General features: G+C 38.9%; 1 protein-coding gene across 1 annotated transcript; it reads right to left on the bottom strand.

Annotated features, from left to right (window-relative positions):
• Positions 1-9821: 9821 nt before the first annotated feature.
• Positions 9822-23975, bottom strand: HSPB1 (heat shock protein family B (small) member 1). Its single transcript, XM_082246819.1, has 3 exons — positions 23493-23975; positions 13041-13104; positions 9822-10110 (listed from the first exon to the last, which is right to left on the bottom strand). Exons 1-3 carry the CDS (start codon positions 23890-23892, stop codon positions 9921-9923), a joined length of 654 nt encoding a protein of 217 aa, XP_082102945.1. The 5' UTR covers positions 23893-23975; the 3' UTR covers positions 9822-9920.
• Positions 23976-24421: the final 446 nt, after the last annotated feature.

The following is a 24421-nucleotide window of genomic DNA, read 5'->3' as shown; positions in this document are numbered from 1 at the left end:
CATAGAATTTTAAATAGGAATCATTTTATAAGTGTATTAATTATTCCATAAATCTAGTACTATCTACCTCTCTAAACCATTCTGATATGGTTTGTGTTTTCTTTGATTATCAATATTTCGGGATTAATATTTTTGCTGCGTTCAACGTGAATGGGGTAAAAGACATTCTATATTTTTTCTTTGACTCACTTGTAGCATGAAACAAACATTGCCAGGGGTCTTGCCCAATTTTAGGGTTGCTGATCATCTTAATTAAGTTCAAGACTTTTTTCCAATATGCAGAACACTCCTGGGTTGATCTTATGTAATTTTGATGGAACATAATACCATTCAACACAGTTCCCCATAAATGCTTAATCTATAAGTTAAGGTCTGCAGGCATCGACCACAAGGTTTGTTCTTGGATAGAAAACTTGTTACAGGGGCGTGTCCAAAGGGTGATGATAAATAATGTGTACACAAACTGGTCTGGAGTGGTAAGTGGAGTCCCCCAAGGCTCTGTCCTGGGACCAATTCTGTTCAATTTATTCATAATTAATTTAGAGGACAGGATTATTAGCTCAATCTCAGTTTTCGCAGATGACACAAAAATAGGCAGGGCAATAACTTGACATCAGGATATAGAAATCTTACAGAATGACCTGAACAAAATAACAGAGTGGGCAACTACATGGCAAATGAGGTTTAATGTGGAGAAATGTAAGGTAATGCACTTGGGGGGCTAAAAACATAAACGCAAACTACTCACTAGGGGGGGGGGACCTCTGGGGGTCCTAGTGGAAGATAGACTAAGCAATAACATGCAATGTCAAGCTGCGGCTGGCAAAGCCGGCAGAATATTAGCATGCATAAAGAAGGGGATACATTCCAGAGACAAAGCTACAGTATAATCCTGCCACTTTATAAAACTCTGGTTTGGCCATATCTAGAGTATTCTGTCCAGTTCTGGTCACCAATTCTCAGAAGGGATGTGCTGGAACTGGAGAGAGTCTAAAGAAGGGCAACTAAACTAATTAGGGGATTGGAGGACCTTCATTTCAAGGAGCAATTACAAGCGCTTAATTTATTCTCCCTGGAGAAGAGACGCCTGAGAGGGGACATGATAGCAATTTATAAATACCTCATTGGCAATCCTAGAATAAACGATTTAGTCTCAAGGATTGTAAGAGGACACATGGCCACACAATGAGATTAAAGGAGAAGCAGTTTAACCTTAAGCTGCGTAGGGGGTTTTTCACTGTCAGGGCGGTAAGAATGTGAAACTTTCTTCCACAATTGGTGGTATCAGCAAGGAGTATCGATACTTTTAAAAGACTCTTGGACGTGCATCTCAAAGAACACAATATTCAAGGATATGGGAAATTAATATTGTCAACTGACACACGCACACCTGCACGGATTGAACTGGATGGACTGTTGTCTTTTTTCAACCTTAATTACTATGTAACTATGTAACTTAGTTAGCAGTTTATAATTAATTTCTTTTAACCTTATATCTATTGAGGTGAAGTGTATATAATCAATAGCTTTACGTTTTAGGGCTTCTGGGATGGGTTGATTAAATTTGTATTTCCAGCCCCTCAGAAGACATGAGGGCCCAGGGTCTGGGGACGATATGATTCTCTGCTTTCAGAGAGGAGATATTCAAATGCTTGATGGACTCTTATGCTAAAGCAGAAAATCATATATTTCTGGTGAGTGTGGGAACATCTGTGGAGATCATGGAGTGTTTCACAAAAGCAGCCATGGTTCAATTCATCATTGTACTTATATCAGTGGATTTTTTTTTAGCATTGAACATAAACTGCAAATAGAGAGACTTTATTATTATTCTTTGATCACACTTTATTATTTGATATAGTTCATTGTGGAATCACATGTAGCACTGCCCCCGAAGGAACCACTGGCTTTCAGGCCTATTTCCCCCTCACAGAAAGACAAAAATAATTTTCACACAATTCCAGATTGCTCAAAAAACTAGGGGGTTAGGTTTTTGGTGTTTATTTTAGGAATATTAAACTTGGATATGGAATGCATGGGATACCCCAAACTAAAACACTGGAGAACTATGTACAAACAGTTGAGGCTGTTCTACTCCAAGATAGAAACTGGATTGCACTGCTGTGGGAGTAGTAGTGAAAAAGCAATAATAAAAAAAAAAAAAGGAATAACAGTTCCAAACAGCTGTATTAAAGACACAGCAACTGACAGCATTGGTATCCTGCTGCTCCAGTCCCAAGCTTAGAGAATTTGTGTACTCCTGGCTGTCTTGCACTGCACTTGAACTACACTTGATCCCAGATATTGCACTTCACTCTCCTCTCCTTCCCGTAGGGGTGATGGCTGGTTTGGCTCAATTTGTCCCTTTAAGAAACTCCGAAGATCCAGGATGACTGCTATCTTGGCTCTTTGCTGGACAGGCTGCTTATGGCTTGGCTATGAGCCTGCAGCTATGCCTAGCTGAGACCTAAGCTAGAGGAGTTCTTGGAGTTCTCTTCTTCTCTTTCTCTCCCTCTTCACCTCTCCATCCCAGTTGTTTAGTTTGTGAAAAAGTAAAAAATTTAATTTCCCAACATAAACATACCATTTGCAAGTAACAATTGAATATTCCTGTTGCTAAGCACTTTATGAAATCTGGCAATTTAGTTTATAGCTGGACCCTGGGCTCTGCTCACAGACTGCCAGCCTTCCCAGGGATTGGTGGAAATTCCATAAATAATTAGACTGCAGCCTTTGCCCACTATGTTCTGGAGACTTCCAGTAATTTCCAGAAGACAGGGGGAGGTAAAAGAGCCACAGCCTATAAAGCACTGCACAGCCTCCTAAACATAATTAACTTGGTGCTACTTTGCTTACAGAGGAGCTAACTAAATTGACATAACAACTAGCAAACTAAGAGGGTCCTACACAAAAAGATTATGGTGTATAAATACGATAGTGGTGTGAAAGGTAGTCATTATTTGTCAAGAAGCTTATGTCACTTTAGAGTGATATCCCTTTTTATTGTTATAATTACTGCAAAGTTGGGACACAATACAGCAGCAGGGGTATTACAGTTTTATATTCAAGACATTGCGTAGAGTAGGGATTGCTTTGTTTGTGAAAAAGTAAAAGATTAATTTTCCCCACATAAACATACCATTTGCAAGTAACAATTAAATATTCCTGTATCTAAGCACTTTATGAAATCTGACCATTGTGATGAAGATCTACAGTTCATAGTTTTGGTTGACATTCCATAAAACAAATGAGAGTAGGATTTTGATGTTTAAAAAATTTAATTTGGTAGATTCATAAGTTAGGATCTCTATTTTACCAATATTTGAACAAAGAATATGATTTGTGTATATAATTATAGTTTTGCTATTACTGATATTGGTCTTTATTGACAGGTTCTGTTGATTAAAATTCCCCATGTGTCTTGATGGTGCTGAAACAAAATGTTTTGGGATGTTTCTGGGTCGTCTCTCAGGAATTACAACATGCTTTGTGATTCAGGTGTACTTACCTTTATATTCATGAATTGTGACAGTTTTGCAATTTATTATAGTATTATTGCTTTACTGTTCTTCCAGTGTATGCTTTTTGATGAATGAAGTGTACTGAATATGTGAGTAGATGTTTTGTATCACGTGGTTTTCATTTCCTGTTACAATTAAGTAACTCAGTAACATTTAACATTGAACTGGTGAAAGATGGGGATGGCCAAAACTGTATATATACATTCCTATGCACTGGTAATAAAATCCTACCTATTTATATTATGCTGATTTAAGATGCATATCTAAAGCAAAGTTGAGTCATGTTTGTGAGACTTTTTCATTTGTGCTATTCAGTTCAATTTTTTAGAAAAAAAATTCACAGAGACCCCCTCCCTTTAGGACCTTGTATTTGTAAACCAGTCACAAAAAACAAGGTATTCTGTGCATGTACAAGAAGCGAGGAGGGGGTGGATAAATGACAGTGCATTCTGTACTTGAGGGCCACAGTTTCCATTGTCGCAGTGCCAGAAGAATAGCAAAAACTACACTTTCAGGCATGAATTGTAGGTTGAACTGGATGGACTTGTGTCTTTTTTCAGCCTCACTAACTATGTAACTATGTAACTATGAATTAAAGGGCAGTGATCCTGGAGGTGACATACACATCAAGTTAGTTAGCTATTACACAGCACACTTTAAAGAAAAGTACTTACCTGGAGTTCTGTTACGACTAAACATTTAGGTGTGCGGACACTTCTACAATCTGCTTTAAGCTACTTAAACTTTCCACTGTCTCCAATCAGTGTTTGGTTCAATTTCTTCCAGTTTCTATGAATACACTGAACATTCAAGTCGTTTATCTAAACTTTATAGATTGTATAATCCAGTGTGCCTGCCAGTTTTCTATGACCAATTAGATGTTGGTAATACTAAGTCATATAAACATTTTGGACTTAGATGTATTGGCTCCAAGTAAGGGAGTCATGTCACATGCCAACATTGCAACACTTTGTAGATAATCTTTGCTTTGCACTAGCTATTTGCTTCTCTCTTCTTCAGCATGAAACAGGAAGGATTTTTGTTAAATGCACCAAGTTGAATTAACCATTGTCATGACAGGGTCCTAGTGAGAAATGAAGTTAGGGACAGAGCCCTGTTATATTTAGAAAGGGATAGGTGTCAAACATGACCTTGCACCCTCTTTTGGGAATGGGCTGAGAATTGAGGGGCTCTGGGTTGTGAGAAAACAATGACCCTTTGTAACGTCTATCTGCTCAGTGTCTGGCATAAAGAGAAGATTCCATTTCCTGCTGTGGTCTCCAATCTTGAGAAGCTGATACATCTTTGTCAGAGTGCTGAGTTGAGCTGCAGAGAGGATCCGGTGTACCGAGGATCAGTGGAGGAAGAGGGGTTAAGTTCCAGGAAAGCCTGCCAAGGTCGTGAGTACTGTGAACTGCCCCTAGGGGTCTGCTAAGTGTAGAGGGGACCACTCCAGAGAAGGTTCCAGGGATCCAGGAGTCAGCTAGCTGTAAAGGGGGTGCCTAGTCAGAGGACCCTGAAGTGTTAGAGGGGGTACCTAGGCAGAGGACCCTGAAGTGTTAAAGGGGACACCAGTGGTTGGGCCCTGTAGAGTCAGTGTACAGTGTGCAGTGTACATAGTTAAGAGTTGCAGCAGCACAAGCAGTTACAAGGAGCTACATCAGTCAGTGAAGGGCTGGAGGGAGCTGTTCAGTGACTTTTGAGCTTTATCGAGTGTCAGGAGTCAAGTGTTCTACAGTCCTGGATCTTGAGTTAACGAGCAAGTTAAAGTCAAAGTTCTAGCACAAGTTCAGTATTCACAGTATCTTGGAGCACCAGGAAGCGCTAGTTGGCATTCAGCTGGCGTCAATACAGCGCCCAAGGGGGCGTTTTTCTGTACAGTGTCCCAGTCAAACCTAGTTGAGCCAGAGGAGTATCCCACTCATTCCCTTCTCCCATCCCCAATATACAATAAACAAAACAAACCAAAGATTCCGGAATGGTCATTGTGTCAGTTCTCACACCTGGGTTCACAACTTAAATGTGTTGGTAGTGTTACCGATACTAATGGCAGACACACCTCAGGCCCAAGGCCTGCAAACATTGCTACATTAATAAAATATTTCTTGCCAAGAACTTCTGTGTTGTGTTGCATTTTCATCCAGGTAACGCCCCCTAAATGTTACAGGTTTTATTAACAGAACAGAAAAAAATGTCACTCTCCAAAATGTTGGGACCATCATACCACATTTAATAAAGCTCTAGAAAGTAGTGTATCTTTAAAGTGTAACCCCACTTTTGTTGAGAAAATAAACATTCCCCTCTGGGTAATCTATGTACATTGCAAGGATTATAACAACCTTTGTTACAGATTCCTACCTTTTGTTATTCTGAAGAAATAACTGTTTGTTCCTCTGTGTCCATGTGCTGAGTGGGTCTAATGGGAGTGGTTTCATAATTATCAATCAGCTGTGCAGCTGCAGAGCACTAATGAGGAAATCTGCTGTGCCTGCAGCCCTTTAGACATGTTCCTATTGAAAGTATCTCACCAAAAATTACATTTTTGTTGCAGGGGATGCCAGAAATCTGACTTGTATCTTAGGCAGACTTCTGGGAAAATTGGTGAGTCAATCACACAAGCAGGAAATTAGGATTCTAGGGAGTGGTCAGTAAGCATTCTGTGTACAGAACAACTCCAAGTTGCCATATTGCATTGCATTTTCAGAAAATTACAGTGGCTGCAGTTTGAAAAGGAAAGGTCATTTTTAATAACAAATAACATACAAATACAATTACAATATGACTTGTATCTCAATTGTATATGCTATATTATTTTTTATTTATTTGCTATTTTTTCCCCCACAAAGTGGAGTTACCCTTCAAGCTGCGATATCCAGTACATGTTTAATACTTTTCATTGTGCAGTTCTCTACTGACTAGTATTTATAGTACAGCATAGGGCTCTACAATACACAGTATACAAACATGTAATTGAATAGTAGTCTGAACAGTGTCCTGTAGCACTGCCTTACTTTAATCCCCCCCATTCAACTTTACAGTATCATCTACACAGTATTTAGCTTAGCATACGGTTGTCTAATATTTTAAATAAAATTAGTTACACACTTAATCCAGCAAAAGCAGCTACAAAACGTACGTGAGCATCAGAACTGGACCACAAAGCAATGGACGAAGGTGGCCTGGTCTGGTCTGAGGAATCCCATCTTCTTTTATACTATGTGGATGGTTGGGCGCATGAGCGTCGCTTACCTAGGAAAGATGCACTATGAAAAGAAAGCAAGATGGAGGAGCCAGTAGGATGCTTTGGACAATGTTCTGCTGGTAAACATTGGGTCTTGCCATTTATGTGGATGTTACTTGCCACTTAACACCTACCTAAACATTGTTGCTGACCATGTAGACCCCTTCATGGAAACAGTATTACCTGATGGCAATGGCCTCATTCTGCAGGATAATGCACCCTGTTCAAAAATGGTTTAAGGAACACAGCAACATGTTTGAGGTGCTGACATGGCCTCAAATCCTGCATATCTCAATTCAATTGAGCATCTGAAGGATGTGCTGGAAAAACAAGTCTGATCCATTCTACTAAGGGCTTGGTTCCAGATACCACAGTATACCTTCAGAGGCTTAGTGGTGTCCATGCCTCTAAGGTACAAGGCTGTTTTGGGGGCAAAAGAGGCTTTTTTGGCAGCAAAAAGAGACCTTCTCAATATTAGGTGGGTGGTCATGAAGTTATGGCTGATCAGTGTATAATGGCATAGTGCTTAGGGAATACTGTACTATGTCATTAAAAGAGAACTGTGATGGTCTTCTTGACATCTTTTCTTAAAAACATTTGGTTAAAGTGTGATCAGCACTGAAGGATATACATGCAGTTCTGTGGATATTTTTGCCTGGAAAGGTATTCATGCTTGTGTTGGTGAATGAGCAAAATTCACATAGAAGTTTTAATTACAAAAAATAAAAGTCCAGATCTACTAATTAGTGACTCCTAAGGGGTAAAATGATACCTCATTTGTCAAACAGTCTGTAATAACCCATATTGTCCAGTTATGATCAATCTTTCAGATTTTATTATTTTCTAGTGCTGGTATAGATCTTTGGATTGTTAGAAGTACAACAAAGAATGCTTTTTTTCCAGACATTTTGATATATATGGTTTAATAACGGCTAGTATCAATAGTTATTGCTATTCAGTGAAAATGTAATATTGACAGAATTCTCCTGTAGCAGCTATGATATGATAAAGTTTTATATACATAGTAAATCAGTACAAAAGATAACCACTTCACGCCCATATGATGCCATATGACGTCCTTGGGTTGAAGTAGTTATACTGGGTTGATGTCTGCACCTGCAGGCATCATCCCAGTATAAAAATTTTCAGCCAGCAATTCCTGAACAGCCATTCGATCACTTCTGTGGGTGGTGGAAGGGAGTCCCCCAACTGCCTCTGCCACCTTTCCTGGGCTCTGCATTTAGTCTATAGAGGCATCATCAGTAAAAATGCTAGAAGTTGGGTTGCTGCCTTAACTCAGTGGATAACCATTGACGTAATTTCCTGGGTAGTGGTGGAACGCACGCGGGCTGGGGACCTGAGCTAGCGGTGAGAGAGAGCAAATCCTTATCCTACCATGTCTTAATTGCCTAGGGGCATAGTGCAGGCATATCGAGCCATGCCGGTCTAGGCACTTTTAAATGTAAGTTGTTTTTAAATATTGTTTTTTAATTTTTAATTTATTAAACGGTGTTGCACGATCACCTTGCCATTTTGTTTTTTATGCTATTTACTATCCATTGTCTGAGGGGAGGACACCTGTTAAGGTGGATTCTGTTTACTGTGCAAGAGTTCTATGAGTCCATATCTCTTGTATACACATAAAGGTGCAAGTGGTCCCTGTGACCTGGGGGCTCTGGTGAGTGCATTTATTTACCCGCACGTGGTGGAGCACTGAATTTATTGGAAGGGTTTTGGTTACAGAAACTGTCACGAATTAGTAAAGTGTCACTATTCACAGTGGACTTTTAAAACTTATTTTTCTGTAATTTATTGTTTTTGTTTTATCAGATGATTTTGATATACACACATATGTTAGTGATCCCATCACTGAGGTCATAGTTTTTGGATTTTCTGGTACCAAACACTTGTGTTGTAGAACACGCATCTGTATTTTTTATTTTTTGAGTACATAAGATTAGGCTGTTGCATATGGACACACACACTGGTCTTTGGCAACGTTTTCTTTCATGAAACCGGGCCCCAGTGCCAAAAAGGTTGGGACCACTGCCCTAAACAATACTCATTCTCAACACAAATCATGTGCTTGTTATTAAAGTAGACAGGTATACCATGTATGCCAGTGACTGGACATCTGTAAAGAGTGTGTAGTTATTAGTAAAACATTTAGGTCACAAACAAAATGGGTAATTGCTCATGAAGACACAACAAACTAGTGATGCCGCAACCCTTCCCTACTCAGGGCGCCGTAGTATGTGTCCTCTTCCACCCTGAGTAGGGAAGGGTTGCGGTATCACTAGTGCTATATAAGCCTAGGAAAGACGTTTGGCTCCACCCCGCTGATGAAGTTCATTACGTAACGCGTACGGGGGAGGAGCCTATGCGTCATCACGCCGATACCCGGAAGAATACTGGCAGAGAGTGACTTGATGTGCTGATAGCCCGCACTGCTTGGAGTGCCAACGAATGTAAGTGCACTTCTTATGTATCTGCTGCCTAAATAAACCCTTTCTAAGCAGAGAGCACTAGATCCCCTGTTTTTTATTTCCTATATTGATGCTGGTATATCTGGAGAGAGGAACAGGAGGTCATGTTAGGAAGACCAGGCTGCTGGAATATATCATATATATGCGTTTTTTGGCTCTGTGGAGCCTCTCCTTGAGGTGAGCTGCTAGTTTGTCACCAGTCACGTGGAGCACCTTTTGAGTGGATATTGCAGCACCCTTAATCACCTATAATTTGGATGAAGAAATTTATCACTTTTTGGCACAAATTATGATTTTGGGACTTTATTACTTCTAGTGATATATTACCTGATTGGGACTTTTTTGCACTGGATTTATATATATTTATTTATATGTATTCACATGTATAATATTTATTTTCATTTATCTTCATTTATTTATGCTCACTTGGCGTAGCAATAATTTTATATATTAATTCATGTGTATACAGTCAAAGGGAAGAATTCCTAATTGTGGTGTTTTTGGCAAACAAGGCTGTAATTGAGCATATCTTTTCCGACAACTTGTGATAGTTATGACATAACAGAAAAAATACATTTTTTAATATATTTATTTTTCAAAATTGCATTTTTTTTTTTTGGTGTAAAAATATGTGATTAAAACACAGTAAAGCAAATTTGGTGGTTTGTCCTCTTATTTTTTGGCAGCCTCTACAGGTTTCTTAACATCTGATGTGCCAATCGCAGCATGGCTTTGGAAAGTTACTGGAATAGTGATCTCTGCAGACTGGATTGCTGGCTTTGGGAGTGGTGCCTCTACTGTCAGAACACCATCCGGGGAAAGAGATGAATTCACACTTGCGATATCAACACCTGGGGGGAGACTGAAAAAAGAAAAAAAAAAAAACAGATCACGATTGATGTTGTTGAATAATATCTTTAAACAATAAAACACCTAATTTTATTCACATCTACAGTAAGGCCCCATACACACAGGGCGTTTTTGCAGCTGCTGTTAGGAGCGTCAGATGTTTTTTTTTTGCAGCTTAAAAACGCCCCTCCATGTTATTCTATGGCCTCATGCACACAGGCTTTTAGGAGCTCCAAGTGGCATAGGCGTTTTTAAGCTGCAAAAAAAAAAACCAGGGCCAGTACGTTCCGGAGCAGCAGTGTTAAGCTGTAAAAAGCCCAACGCTGCTAAATGCGCCTAAACGCAGGTTAACGCTGTATATTGGCTTTTAGAAGCGTCAAGACGTTTTTTAAAATGTGAAAAATGAAAAATGTTATTGGTCACAAATAGAAGAGGGTTGTGTTTATTTAGAAACACTGCTGAGTACCGACGTGCCTAAATGCGCATTGACACCAATGCGAAATGCTGCTAAAGGCGCGTTTTTGAGGCCGCTTTTTCCTAGCGTCAGTTAATAGCTTTGCAGCTCATTTTTTCTGATGCCCTGTGTGCATGGGGCCTAAATATGATTGATCTATGGAGCTATCTGAGTGCATAATGTACAGTGCAAACAGAATAAAATTCAGAATTAAAATATAGAAAGGCAACTAAATCTGGGCAGACGATGGCAGTATAACATGTAGGTAAATGGCTTCTTCACTGCACCTCACTATATCTCACATATGACAGATATAGATTTTCTATTTTATTACAGTAAGAAAATCCACTATTCACTACACCTTCTGCACTTTATACAAATGATACTTTGGTCAAGTTAAAAAAAAAGTAAGACTGTAATAGACCAATATGCTTTGCCCTATACTAAAAAGAACAACAACACTTCACAGGGCAGTTGCACCTTTGGAATTGGTAACATTACACATCGAATGATTTTTGATCACTGAAGAGTGCAGCTCATTCTATCTCATGTCTTCCTTAAGCTTGGTATACACGTTCAGTTTTTTTTTTTTTTGTTCAACCAGCCTGTTGAGCGAAAAAAAAAAAAACTGACATATCCCTGTGCCAACTCAACAATGTGTGATGCAGGAATCTCACCTGCTGTGCTAATGTATACTTACAGGGGGACTCTCCCCCCTACCAGAATACATTGATCAGTGCTTGCAGTTATTGGCTGCAAGCGCTGATCAAATGCTGGTTTTCCAGCATGACCATTGAACAGAAGCAGGCCAGATTTCAGTACATATCTACCAGGCTTTAGACACCATTGTTTTTGCTTTGCTGTTGTCTGCCTTTTCTAATTCACTCTGTAATCAAAAAGGAAGACTTTTTTTTTTTTTTTTTTACAATTGTTTGCCATAGGACTTTTTATGTTCTCCCTCCAGATCTGGTTTAAAGGGAAAAGAATGATAGGTATTGTAGCAGGGTGACCCTGTGCCATTGGGTAAAATGGCGATTAATGCCAGATTATGTAGGAAGTGAGCACACTAATGGCACAGGTGTGTGCTGGCTTCATGTAAGAGCCAGAGATGGAGCTCAGAGCCCCACCCACCCGAGGAGGTCAGTGTGTGAAGGAAGCCGTGAGAGGTGATGCTATGCACCATGCTGTCCTATTTGGGACAGACCAAGGCCTGAGCCTAAGAGAGAGTCTAGGAGGGACAGAGCAGCTAGGGAACTGTGGGAGGAAAGGCGCAGAGCTGAGGTACAGCGTCTGTATACGAACACTGGGACATGTTCGACAGTCAGGAGAACCACTGCCTTACTAATCAGAGCAGTAAAGCTGTCACAAGAGAGTCAGGAGGCTGAATGTTATATTTATTGCATTGATAGTAAGAACCCCCTGCGTAGGAAGACACACCTATATGAACTTTGACTTTCTTTTAAATAAAAGTGGGCAGGAAAGCCTGTTTTGGTTCTACCACTGAGCTAACAAACCCTGACGTGTCCTAGTAAATATATATTAGACAAATAAAATGTCCCTTTAGTTATGAGGTTAATAAAAATTATAGTGACTTATTAAAACAATATTGACTATTAGACCTAATATTTTAACCAAGTAGAAAAACGTTCTGTAGAGGGTTACTCAGTTAGTGAAAGGCACACAAATATGACCTAGGTGAGTTCCTTGTGGTCTTGGACAAGTCTTTTTTCAATGGAACCAAATACCATCTTGATAGTTTACAACCAAAATATGTTTGATGCCTTGGTTTGAAGCAGTTAAGGGCACAAGTCTATTTAGAGTGCCGATCTTTTTCAGGATTGAAAAACATCTGTTGTTCATTCCTTTTTGCCTCTCTAGGCAACAAGTGTTAGCTGATACCTAGTGCATAGAGCAAACAACAATATACTGTAGAAAATGATAAAAAACATTTATTGAAAATCCATAAAATCCATAACAACAAACCAAGGACCTCCTGTCCTTAGTTTGTCGTTATTTATTTTATGGATTTTCAATAAATGGTTTTTATCATTTTCTACTCTCAAGTTGGTGTGCGGTTGCCTACTTCTTAATTGTATAGCTGTCGGGATTACGGACCTAACCAGCACCCTGCTGATTGTCAGGACATCCCTACACCAGAGCGGTCTCTGTGCTCTCATCTTTGTTTGGCTGTAACAATATACTGTACAAGTGCATATATTATCACATTTGATGACCAGAAGAAAATAAATATGTTACAACTGGCATAGAACTGTCCTGGCTGACTGTAATGTAATTGATCATTTATCTTGGGGAGATATGTGAACCTGTAGCAATAGACATCTGCATATGTACAGTATATTTTAAGCCTCATGCGCATGTACAATTTGAGTCACAGTAAATAGTAATATGACAAAGTGGCAATTTTTTATGACTGTTCACTACTGCAGCTTCATTCTTTAGAAGTGAAAACATTTTTAGTATGGACTCACGTATATTTTCTTGTAAAGCATCTTGAGATAAATCCATGTTCATCTTGTTTCTCTTCATGTTTTCCTGTAAGAAAAGTGTTAAAATAGTTCATGAATAATCAGTTTCCCTTATGGTGAATAGCCTTTGCCTAAATGATCTCACATGCTTCTCGGCATTAACGTCCATCAGTTATGTTAATGGTGCACATTTTCAACTAAATGCTCTAAGAGCAAGCCAGGCTAGTTCTCATCATGATAGGTCTAGTAATGCAATATTTAAGTGAGGAGAAAAAACCCTAGGGGCATCTTGAAAATGTGCAATATTAAATGTCATTGATGACTACTTTGAAGGTACTGTTCAGAAATGTTGTCAAATACAGTATCTCCCTTATTTTTACAAAAAAAAGAAAAAAAAAAGCCTACATTAGGATGATCTGTCTAGCACTTAAATAAGTTGGTTCTTTTTTGTGTTGTTTTATTATTTATTAAAACCTTGTGGTGTGAAGCATGCCATTTACATGAAATCACTTTAAAACATTTCTCTATCCCTACCCTATAAGTTTTTATTCTTTATTTAAGGTTTTTCACAAAGTTCCTGGTTTACAAGGCCAATGCTAAGTACTGGTATAATTCCAAGCAATATAAATATACAGAGAAGTTACCAGTAAAATGACTTGATAACTCGATGTACAAATATTAATCAATCCATACAGTAAATTCGTAAAACAGGGTAAAACAGTGGTATAAGGTAGTGATATGATCTTCTACATACAAATACCAGGACTGAGCTGAAAATCTTCATTAATGCTTTGTTGGGGAAGGAGGAAGATGGGTGGAGTGTAGATCTATGGAAGGGGTTAGGTAAGTGGAGCATGGGGCAGAGGGCAAAAGGGGGTATCTTGGAAAACATTTAAATGCTAATGAGATTTATGTACAAAGATCTATCCATCTGTACAGTATAAAACACAACCAAATTCATATTCTTATACTAGGTTGAAACTGGGGTATAGGGTAGTGAAGTGGTCTTATACAGTATCTCACAAAAGTGTTTATACTCCTCACATTTTTGTAACTATTTTATTATATCTTTTCATGTGACATCACTGAAGAAATGACACTTTGCTACAATGTAAAGTAGTGAGTGTACAGCTTGTATAACAGTGTAAATTTGCTGTCCCCTCAAAATATCTCAACACACAGCCATTAATGTCTAAACAGCTGGCAACAAAAGTGAGTACACCCAAAGTGAAAATATCCAAATTGGGCCCAATTAGCCATTTTCCCTCCCATGTGTCATGTGACTCGTTAGTATTACAAGGTCTCAGGTGTGAATGGGGAGCAGGTGTGTTAAATTTGGTGTTTTCACTCTCACTCTCTTATACTGGTCACCGGAAATTCAACATGGCACCTCATGGCAAAGAACTCTCTGAGGATCTGAAAAGAAGAATTGTTGCTCTACATAAAGATAGCCTAGGCTATAAAGAAGATTGCCAAGTCTCTGAAACTGAGCTGGCGCATGGTGGCCAAGACCATACAGGCGGTTTAAAAGTTCCACTCAGAACAGGCCTCGCCATGGTTGACCAAAAAAGTTGAGTGCACATGCTCAGCGTCCTATCCAGAGGTTGTCTTTGGGAAATAGACATATGAATGCTGCCAGCATTGCTGCAGAGTTTGAAGGGGTGGGGGGTCAGCCTGTCAGTGCTCAGGCCATACGCCGCACACTGCATCAAATTGGTCTGCAAGGCTGTTGTCCCAGAAGCAAGCCTCTTCTAAAGATGATACACAAGAAGACTAAGGACATGGATTACTGTAACCATGTCTTGTGGTCTGATGAGACCAAGATAAACTTATTTGGTTCAGATGGTGCCAAGCATGTGTCACAGCAACCAGGTGAGGAGTACAAACACAAGTTTGTCTTGCCTACAGTCAAGCATGGTGGTGGGAGTGTCATGGTCTGGGGCTGCATGAGTGCTGCTGGCACTGGGGAGCTACAGTTCATTGAAGGAACCATGAATGCCAACATGTACTGTGACATACTGAAACAGGCCATGATCCCCTCCCTTTGGAGACTGGGCCGCAGGGCAGTATTCCAACATGATAACGACCCCAAACACTCCTCAAAGACACCACTGCCTTGCTAAAGAAGCTGAGGGTAAAGATGATGGACTGGCCAAGCATGTCTCCAGACCTAAACCCTATTGAGCATCTGTGGGGCATCCTCAAACAGAGGGTGGAGGAGTGCAAGGTCTCTAACATCCACCAGATCTGTGATGTCATCATGGAGGAGTGGAAGAGGACTCCAGTGGCAACCTGAGAAGCTCTGGTGAACTCCATGCTCAAGAGGATTAAGACAGTGCTGGAAAATAATGGTGGCCACACAAAATATTTACACTTTAGGCCCAATTTGGACATTTTTACTTAGGGGTGTACTCACTTTTGTTGCCAGCGGTTTAGACATTAATGGCTGTATGTTGAGTTATTTTGAGAGGACCGAAAAGTTACACTGTTATACAAGCTGTACACTCACTACTTTGTATTGTAGCAAAGTGTCATTTCTTCAGTGTTGTCGCATGAAAAGATATAATAAAATATTTACAAAAATGTAAGGGGTGTACTCACTTTGGTGAGATACTGTATGTACAAATATTTATCCATTTGTACAGTATGAAACCTAATTAAGTTCATATACCGAGGTGAAACTGGGGTATAGGGTAAAGATATGGTTTAAATTTACTAAAGGCAAATAGACTGTTCACTTTGCAAGGGAAGTTACACTTTGCAAGGAAGATTGCCCCCTGAGCTTAGTGAATGTGGTGAATTACCCAACCACATGCATGGAAAATAAAAAAAAACAGAATTTTTGCTTGCACTTGATTGGATGATGGAGGTCAGCAGAGCTTAATCTCATTCTCTAGGCTCTGGGGATATATTCCCTTTGAATGTACAACTTCCCTTGCAATGTGAACAGCCTATTTGCCTTTACCAAATCAACCCTATGGTCTTGTATATACAAATAGCAGAACTGAGCAGAAAATATTAGGTTTTTGTATGTTTTGATAAGAAAGATGTAGGATGTATGGAATGGAAGGAATTGGTTATAGAGAGCATAGTCTGAGGGCAAAAGGCGGTATTATGGTAATTTGTTTATTAATTACATCCTGGGCCAATTATGACACGGCTCCTGGAGCGTGTGTGAGGTAATCTGTGATCTGGGTTAACTGTAACAAATGGAACCACATTTCAGAGAAACTCTCTACCTTGTCCATCGGTGCTGTGAAATTCTCCATTTGCATATGCAGGCTTTTCTATCCATGTAGTTTATAATATTACACAGATACAATTAAAAAAAAAAAAAAAAACCCTAATAGCTAACATATGGACTTTGTATTGGATTTATGTGTACATTTTCAATTTATGTTTGCTTCATGCATGGGCAATGTAAATACATCACATTTAAAAGCATTCTGATTATGTATAATGTGAAGTGACCCTTCACACTGAGTTCTGGATATAGACTAGCAACAGTAATGTGATCCACACTGATATACAATCTTTATTTGTCCAAGTGTAATAATGTTTGTATTGGCATCTACTTACATTTCGCAAGCAGACATAAATCCCTGTGTGAGCAACTTTAGGCTGGTCTCCTAGCTAGGATTACAACTTACCATCTGTGTGGGATTCAAGCATTGTTAAAAGATCTGTACCCATTTTGTATAGCTCGCTTTATCACTAGGTCAAAAATGAAGCACGGGCTGTAGTTTGATAGTATGCACTGTATGTCCGTCCTTGGGCATGTTTTTTAAAGCAGAAAGTGATTATTCACCACTGGCATCCTGTTGTATATTTCACTGCTAAATCATTTGCCATTTACCCAACTGATGTACATTTTTTGCCAAATGTTACAAATCTAGATTTCCTGATGGAAAACAAAAGGTCTTTGTAACATTCGTTATATTTATGATATAGCAAATGTTTTAGAGCCCATTCAGACTAGCGCGACACGACTTTGGGGGGCGACCTGTGAAGTCGCGTGCACTGCGACTTCGGCGCGACTTGCAGAGACTTCACATAATGGAAGGTTATGCAAGTCGCCTCCAGGTAGCCCCAAAGTAGTACAGGACCCTTTTTCTAAGTTGGAGCAACTTGTGTCGCTCCTATTAGAACGGGTCCTGTGCTAATCAATGGACCGCGACCGAGCGCGACTTGTCAGGCTGACAAGTCGCCTGACAAGTCGCGCTAATGTGAATGGGCTGTTATTCCCTGCTTCTGATTTTTTTGCACATTTGTTATTTGCATATGGCAAGTCATTGATTCTAAGAATGATTTATCATTGATTGCCAAACAAATTTTAGGTTAATGTCTTCATTTGCACTTAGGCTCCATTCACATCTGAGCGATCCGAATCACAGGCAGAATCGGCGTGATTCTGCCCGCGATTCACAATCATGGCAAATCGTGGGCGCTTACTTCTTAATGGCACCCCAATTGTGTTGCAATTTTGGCGCAATTGTCACCCGACGATTTGTGGTAAAATCACGCAAACAAAATTGTGGGATGCCTGTCATTTAAAAGAAGTTCCGGAAATTATTTTCAGTGACAGGCACACTGTGATTTTACCGCAATTCGTCCCTCTGAGAATAACGGGGATCGTAAGGGCATTCCACGAATTGTGGTGATTTAGAAATAGTGGGCAGAATCGCTGCGATTCTGCCCTTGATCCAGGACACTATAGTGATAACGGAGCCTTAATGTCAACACCCACTGCAGATTTGCATTACACATAGCGCCAATTTAAAAGACATTTATTGTAACATTTTACTTAAATGGTGTTATGAATTGAAAAAGGGAGTTATTAAGGTGCTAGTTCAGCAGAGTGGACCCCATTATTTGCTATGCTGTGTGAATATTTGCTTCACTGGTGTATTAGTGCACTGCTAAAACGTGGTCCAAAGGATCAACCACTAGGGTGCAAGATTCCTGTGGATCCTGACCCCAAATAGCAAGCCTGTGCTCATTTCTCCAAAAACCAATTACATCCCATTTTTTTAAACTGCTAAAACTTTTGTTATGCATCCTAAGAGCTAATGGGACAGATCTCTGAACAATGATCCTTTGCAGCAAAACAGAGACGTGAACAATATCTCAGCACTGGTTATGTGACTAGACCTCAGGATATGTGAATTACTACTTGACAAGGATCATTTACACCTAATGTTGCAAAAATATTCTGGACATAAATTGTCTGGTCTGTGTTACCTATAGGAATTTTTCCATCAAACAGATTTTCAGTAACAATTGTTAGAAAGTCTATGGAAAACTGCAATTTGTTGATATGGTGAGTTCAGAATTCCCTTTTAGATACTTGATACATGAGGCTTATTTGATATCACTTGCATGTAAGATATAGTATCATGTTATACATGCACACTAAATTTTTCCTATATAGTTCTGCATTCTGTTATACAACATTGTACAACCAGGTCTTTTTTTTTTGTGCCAGAATGTGCCGATACTATTTACCAGGATGATACTATGTATAGTCCTGTATTGCACGGTTCTTATTCAGTAGGAGCCACACTATAGGGTTGATTTACTTAACCTAGGGAGAATGCAAACTCTGGTGCAGCTCTGCATAGAAACCAATCGGGTTCCATTTTTTTTTGTCAAAGTTTTATTGAGCAAGCTGAAGTTAGAAGCTGAATGGTTACCATGCGCAATTGCACCAGATTTTGCCCTTTCCAGTTTTAGTAAATCAACCCCAGTGTCGTAACGGTTGCTTTGCAACTCCCCTGCACTGGAACCCAAGAATGCACACAACGCCTTGCCAGTGGGTTGCGATAGAGAGACGGTCTCCTGTGCTAAGCTGATAGTATTGTCTTGTCCCTAGAGTAGATAATGGTGCTGTAGCATAAATAACTTAAGTTACCAACTGAACATAATCTTCCTACCATTAGTATTACAGGCAATTTGCAGTTTTAGAGGATGCCTGATCCCAGCTATAAATCATCACTGGCTGCTGTCTGGGGGACTCTGCAGTCTTCAGCATAGTGTACAAGGAGACACCAGATACAAGGGTTCGAGGAAGTGCAGGTCTTAACAAATGGGGGATGCTGGGAGGTGGAGAGGGGGTGAAGACAAGGGTGGCCCAGGGGATGGAAGTTTGTGCCTAATCCCAGACAAAAAAAGCCTTGTATACAACAGAATAAAAATTTACAAATATTTACCCTAAATCCTAGATTTAAATGAATATAAAAAAATAGTGACAATAGCAGTGTTCCTGAGCTCTGGGTGTACAGCAAAATTGACAGGGAGAAAAAAGGCAACAGCTGTGGTCTTATTCTACAGATTAGCAAAGGCAAATGTCAGTTTCAAGCCAACATCCAATAATGCTAATGGCAGCAAGTTGTTCCAAAGAGAAGCTCTCTGCTCCCCATTATACACATTGCCTCAAAATGAACTGCACCATCCTGCACAGTAGACTAAAAGCTAACTAAAAAGTAATATTAATATTTAATGTGCTGAGACAGTGCTATCCATTACAGAAATCACTGGGGCTGCAGTTTATATTTCCCTTTTCCTCATCCTAGATAGAACATGCAAGAATGCTATGTATGGAGCAAACTACTGGGCCATTAGGTGACATTTTAATTAGGTCAGCCATCATATGTGTCAGGCAGCATGTTCTTTAGTAACATTAGTAATATAACGCAGTAAACTGTCTATAGTTTAGGTTATAAAGACAATAAGCATTTTTAAATAACATTTTTACACTTTATAAATAACATTTGAAAAGGTTTGATTAGTTTCGTAGTTTGATTAATAAAAATATCTAGTTCTGCTTTCCTTCCGCTATTAGGTGCAGCTAGTAGGGATAGTAATTTTTATTACCAAGTGAGTAGTAATGGGAGTCTTCAAGTATAATTTTTGATATACCACTGTTCTTTGGTCTGCTATTCAAAAAGTGGTTCAAAATGGTTAAATATAGGTAAGACCAAATAACACCTGGCTAAACCTACATAGTGAATTCAGGCCTACTGAGCACATAGAGAATGTGACATATACATTGTGATGATGGAGAAAAGAAAGCGAGAACAAACATGGGGTTGTTGCCAGTAGTATGTAATCCAGTTTAACCTTTCATTCATGCAACAGACGAGACGTGACTTAAAAAATTAGCATTACCTCATATCCCTCCACTGAAAATAATTGTCAGCGAGGATCCAATTAGATTGGTTTTCTACCTAGCTGCAGAGTTCTCTTGCTTCTAATTTGCGCTTTTTATTAGGCCCAAATCAAGTTCTGTCTTCCTTATTGGTTTACGACTCGTTGTGTCATTGGAACTGCCTATTATCAGGCTGATTCAAATGGTCATGAAAGCTGAATCCTGTTACTAGACATAGCTGCTGTTCAATTTGTCATGTATTAGTACTGTAGTATTAGTCAGAAGTAACATTAAGTCCATTGAGTATGCAACTTTATTAGCAACAGGAACTTACAGAATAGCGACCTTTTGTGAAACGGTGGTGGCTCAATACCTAACATAGGGGCAAGGCACACTTAGCCTAACTGATCTGCACTAACAGTTCTTCATAATAATACTGCCTAACAACTAATTGCCTGTGTGTGGAATAGTGAGGCTTCAACACTGTGTTATCTTTTTGCACTAATACCACACCAGAGATACAGTATAAGCAGTATTCTGAAAAGCTAGTAGTGCCTTATATCCATTAACAAATGCAATGTGGCTGTGATGAATGATGATGATGATGATTTATGAGAGTGAATGAGAGCAGTGCAGTGTATGGTGGTTGACCGTAACTGATGGCGTGACAATGCAGCACAAAACATGAAAGCAAACTCTTTTTTATGATCAACAGATCATACATGTAAGCATGTAGCAAATCGCTGTATTTTGTCCAAACCTGATGCTCATAAAACATTTAATTTTTACTAGGGATCGACTGATTATCGGCAAAGCCGATATATCGACTGCCGATATGCACTTTCCCCCGATATATCAGAATCGGCCACCAAGGTGACCGATATTGCCGATATTTCGGGAAAGTGCTGTACCGCAGTGATGCCTGCATTTAGAGGCATCACCCTGGTACCCGCGTCCATAGCCGATGGTCGGCTGTTTTGTAATGAGAAGCCGCTCGGCTGTCATTACAAGCAGCGGGAGGGGACGTCCCCCCCTCCCGCGGCTCCCCCGTGTCTCACGTCCCACCGGGAGACCCGGGCAACCAGCCTGCACTGCCGCCGAAGACCTGATCAAAGCCGCGTTCGGCTCTGATCAGGTCTCCATGCAACTACCGATAATGTGCTGTTTTAAATTGTCACATAATATGTTTGTCCTTATTCATTTAAACAAATTAGTTTACAGTAAATTTGATTTTAGACAAAAAGGCTGGCCATAGATGTGTCTTTGAGAACAACTGTCGCAAAGACAAGTGCTTGTCATTTGTAGGACTAGGACCCGCTGCTGCAATGGTGAACACACTTCTAGAGCGGACCTATAGTTAAAATGTAGAGTTTGGCTAAGTGGGATTTATTAGTATAGTTTAATGTGGTGAAGCAAACAGTAAAAAATGAATAAATATGTAGCTATCTTGCAGCTACATAATACTGTGAAGTGGATAAAAAAGTAGGTGAAGGCAAAAGAACAGCTCTGGAATGCCTATGCTATAGCATTCACCACTGATCTGTCCCATGCTGTTTGAAGGATAACGTTGCCTGTCTTTGGGTTCACTTTAATACTTTCCACATGGAGAGGTATTAGTTAGGCCACAAGGGAACTTACCAAAAAATGGAAAATATCCTTAAACGGTAGCTAACATTCTGATACTAGAAGCACAGGGATACCTGTACATTTCTCCATGGTTGCTAAGCATAACACTGGGCCATCTGGTCTGGGTGAGATCTAGCCTTGAGATGACTCTCTCAAATAATCCTCGTTTATTGAACTAATATGGCCCAAATTTCAATAAAAATGTAAGAATGCCTAAATTGCGTTTTATTAAAAATAAAATCTTGCTCACGTTAGTGTCAGAAATTGACCTTGCATCTCAAATCTTAAGCATAGCATATGATTCAACTAGCATGTGTTTTTTTTTTAACTTACATGGCCACTCATTTTTCTAGGCTATAATATTATGCCAAGCTGTAAGTTGTATAATATTATTATTATTATATTATTATATGTATAATTATAATATCAATATAATTACATATATAATTATATATATATATACATACATATATATATATATATATATATATATATATATATATATATATATATATATATATATATATATATATATATATAATTAACATACTATAATTAATTATAATAATATAATAAACAATAATAATAATAATAAATATGTATCACTTTAAAGTGAAATTACACTCAACTTAGTGAATGAGGTGAAACACAGTGAAAATTTACATTGCAAAAGGATATCCAATAATATTTAAAAAACTGAATTTTTGCTTGCACATAATTGGATGATTGAAGTCAGCATACGTTCACCTCATTCACTAAGCTAGATGACAATTTTATTTGCCAGGAAAACATTCACTTAGTTTAGTGAATGAGGTGAAGTTGTGTTGACTTCAATCATCCAATAATGTGCAAGCAAAAATATTTTCTTTTTTATATTTTCCTTGCACATTATTGGGTATTCTTTTCCGATGTAATTTTTCACTTTACTTTGTTATTTGTTGAAATCAATAATCATGTAAAGTCTATAAGTAACTTTTACAGGTATGACATATCATAACTAAATTATAGAAGAGTGTTTTCTGAACTTTGTGGTTATTTTTGCTGAGATCTGTATAGCATCACAATATTGATGGCAAAGCATGAGATCAACTGCTTTTTTTTTATAGTCTAGCACTGGTTGCTTTGAACGTACAACCAGTTTTTGAATTTAGGGATATATGGCTATAGCAAAAACATATTTCCTAACATTATGCATATTAACTGCGTTTACCTAATTTCATGAGAGCCAATTGAGTACAAATTATTATAGAATATTTTCTGAAATTGCTATTATTCTATAACTCTATGTAGTGATTTAAACAGATTCCACATAGTTGTGTAGTGTAGCTGCATTAGAATAACATGGGTAGGTAGCCTGATGAAAAAATCATATTAGAAACTAGTGTCTTTACTATGACTTTTGTTTTATTATTGAAAAACTAAAGTGATCTTTTTCTGGTAGAAAATAACCATGGCCAACAAGATGACACATGTATAACTAGCAGTGAACAGTGAATAGTAGTGAAAGCAATTTATGCACTTATGAAATTAACATATAACATACTCATGAACTTTTAGGTACAGTAAACAACATTTATCAGAGCGCGTTAAACTATTTACCATAACCAACCTTTTTGTACTTAGTATACTATAAATTGCTTAAAAGAAATGTCATAAATGCATTGATAACCACTTCAACCTACCTGTGATTTCCACCAAACCATCTCTAGTTTTGACAACCAGTTCCTCGGGAGAAAAGTGGTTGACATCTAAGCTGACCTTCCAGCAGTCGGCTGTTTGTCGTATCTCTGAAATTCCACTGCTAAGTTGCCGACTTAGTGCCCTGTTAAAATCGGGAACAGTTGCCGCTGCAGGAGAGGCTACAGCTGGAGTAGTAGGAGGTACAACGTCCACTGACTGATTGGGAAAAAGACGGACGTAGCCTGGCCAATTGGTGCTAGGCCATTGGTACCAATCTTCAGGAATTCTTGGCATACCAAAAGACTGGTCAAACAGTCGGTTGGTACCTTGGTACCAGTCTCGGAATGGTTCCCAGCTTGGGGTGCGAAGGAAACTGAAGGGAATTCTACGTTCTGAAGACATGGTCTGGGTCTATGGGACTGTTCAACAAGCTGTCTTTGCTCTGTCCAAGCCTCTCTCTGTCACTGGAATTTGAGAGGTGCAGCTGTTTTATGGAGAGCCAGGCATTTATTTTTAGCAACTGAAAAGTGTGTGCTATTACTGGAGATTACACAAGTAGTTGTGATAGAAGGTTCTCGTTCCTCGGGCATAACAATTCTCTGACAAGTCATTTATGAATATTTATGTACCATCAAGCAGATAAGAAACATTGCTTTATATGACACTTATGTGGCTGTAACTGGAAATGACATAGACACTTCCAAAGGGTATTAGCACAGTACTTCTTTATTTAATATGTATACAATAATGATGTTATTGCAAAATCTGTAATAACAGTCACTACTTTAGTTACTTGTTGAAAATATCATAGTTAGGCCCATTTCACACATGCGGACTGTTCGTTTCATCATTTCTTTAATGTTTTTTCAAAGAAAAAACAGATAAAGTTACATCAGCTTCTCAGCAGTTGCTCATCATGTTCTCACATCCA

This window comes from Pelophylax lessonae (genome assembly GCF_965119305.1).
Source record: "Pelophylax lessonae genome assembly, chromosome: 2".
In the NCBI taxonomy this organism is placed as follows: Eukaryota; Metazoa; Chordata; class Amphibia; order Anura; family Ranidae; genus Pelophylax; species Pelophylax lessonae.
Note: the sequence above shows the minus strand (reverse complement) of the source record. Positions and strands in the feature narration are given on the sequence as shown.

What these genes read in the sequence shown, in the direction of transcription:
- HSPB1 (XM_082246819.1), bottom strand. Translation starts at nt 23,892, where the DNA reads ATGTCTTCAGAACGTAGAATTCCCTTCAGTTTCCTTCGCACCCCAAGC. An exon ending in TGGTTTGGTGGAAATCACAG is followed by an intron (nt 13,105 to 23,492) that starts GTAGGTTGAAGT and finishes CTTTTCTTACAG; the next exon opens with GAAAACATGAAGAGAAACAA. An exon ending in TGCTTTACAAGAAAATATAC is followed by an intron (nt 10,111 to 13,040) that starts GTGAGTCCATAC and finishes TTCTTTTTTCAG; the next exon opens with TCTCCCCCCAGGTGTTGATA.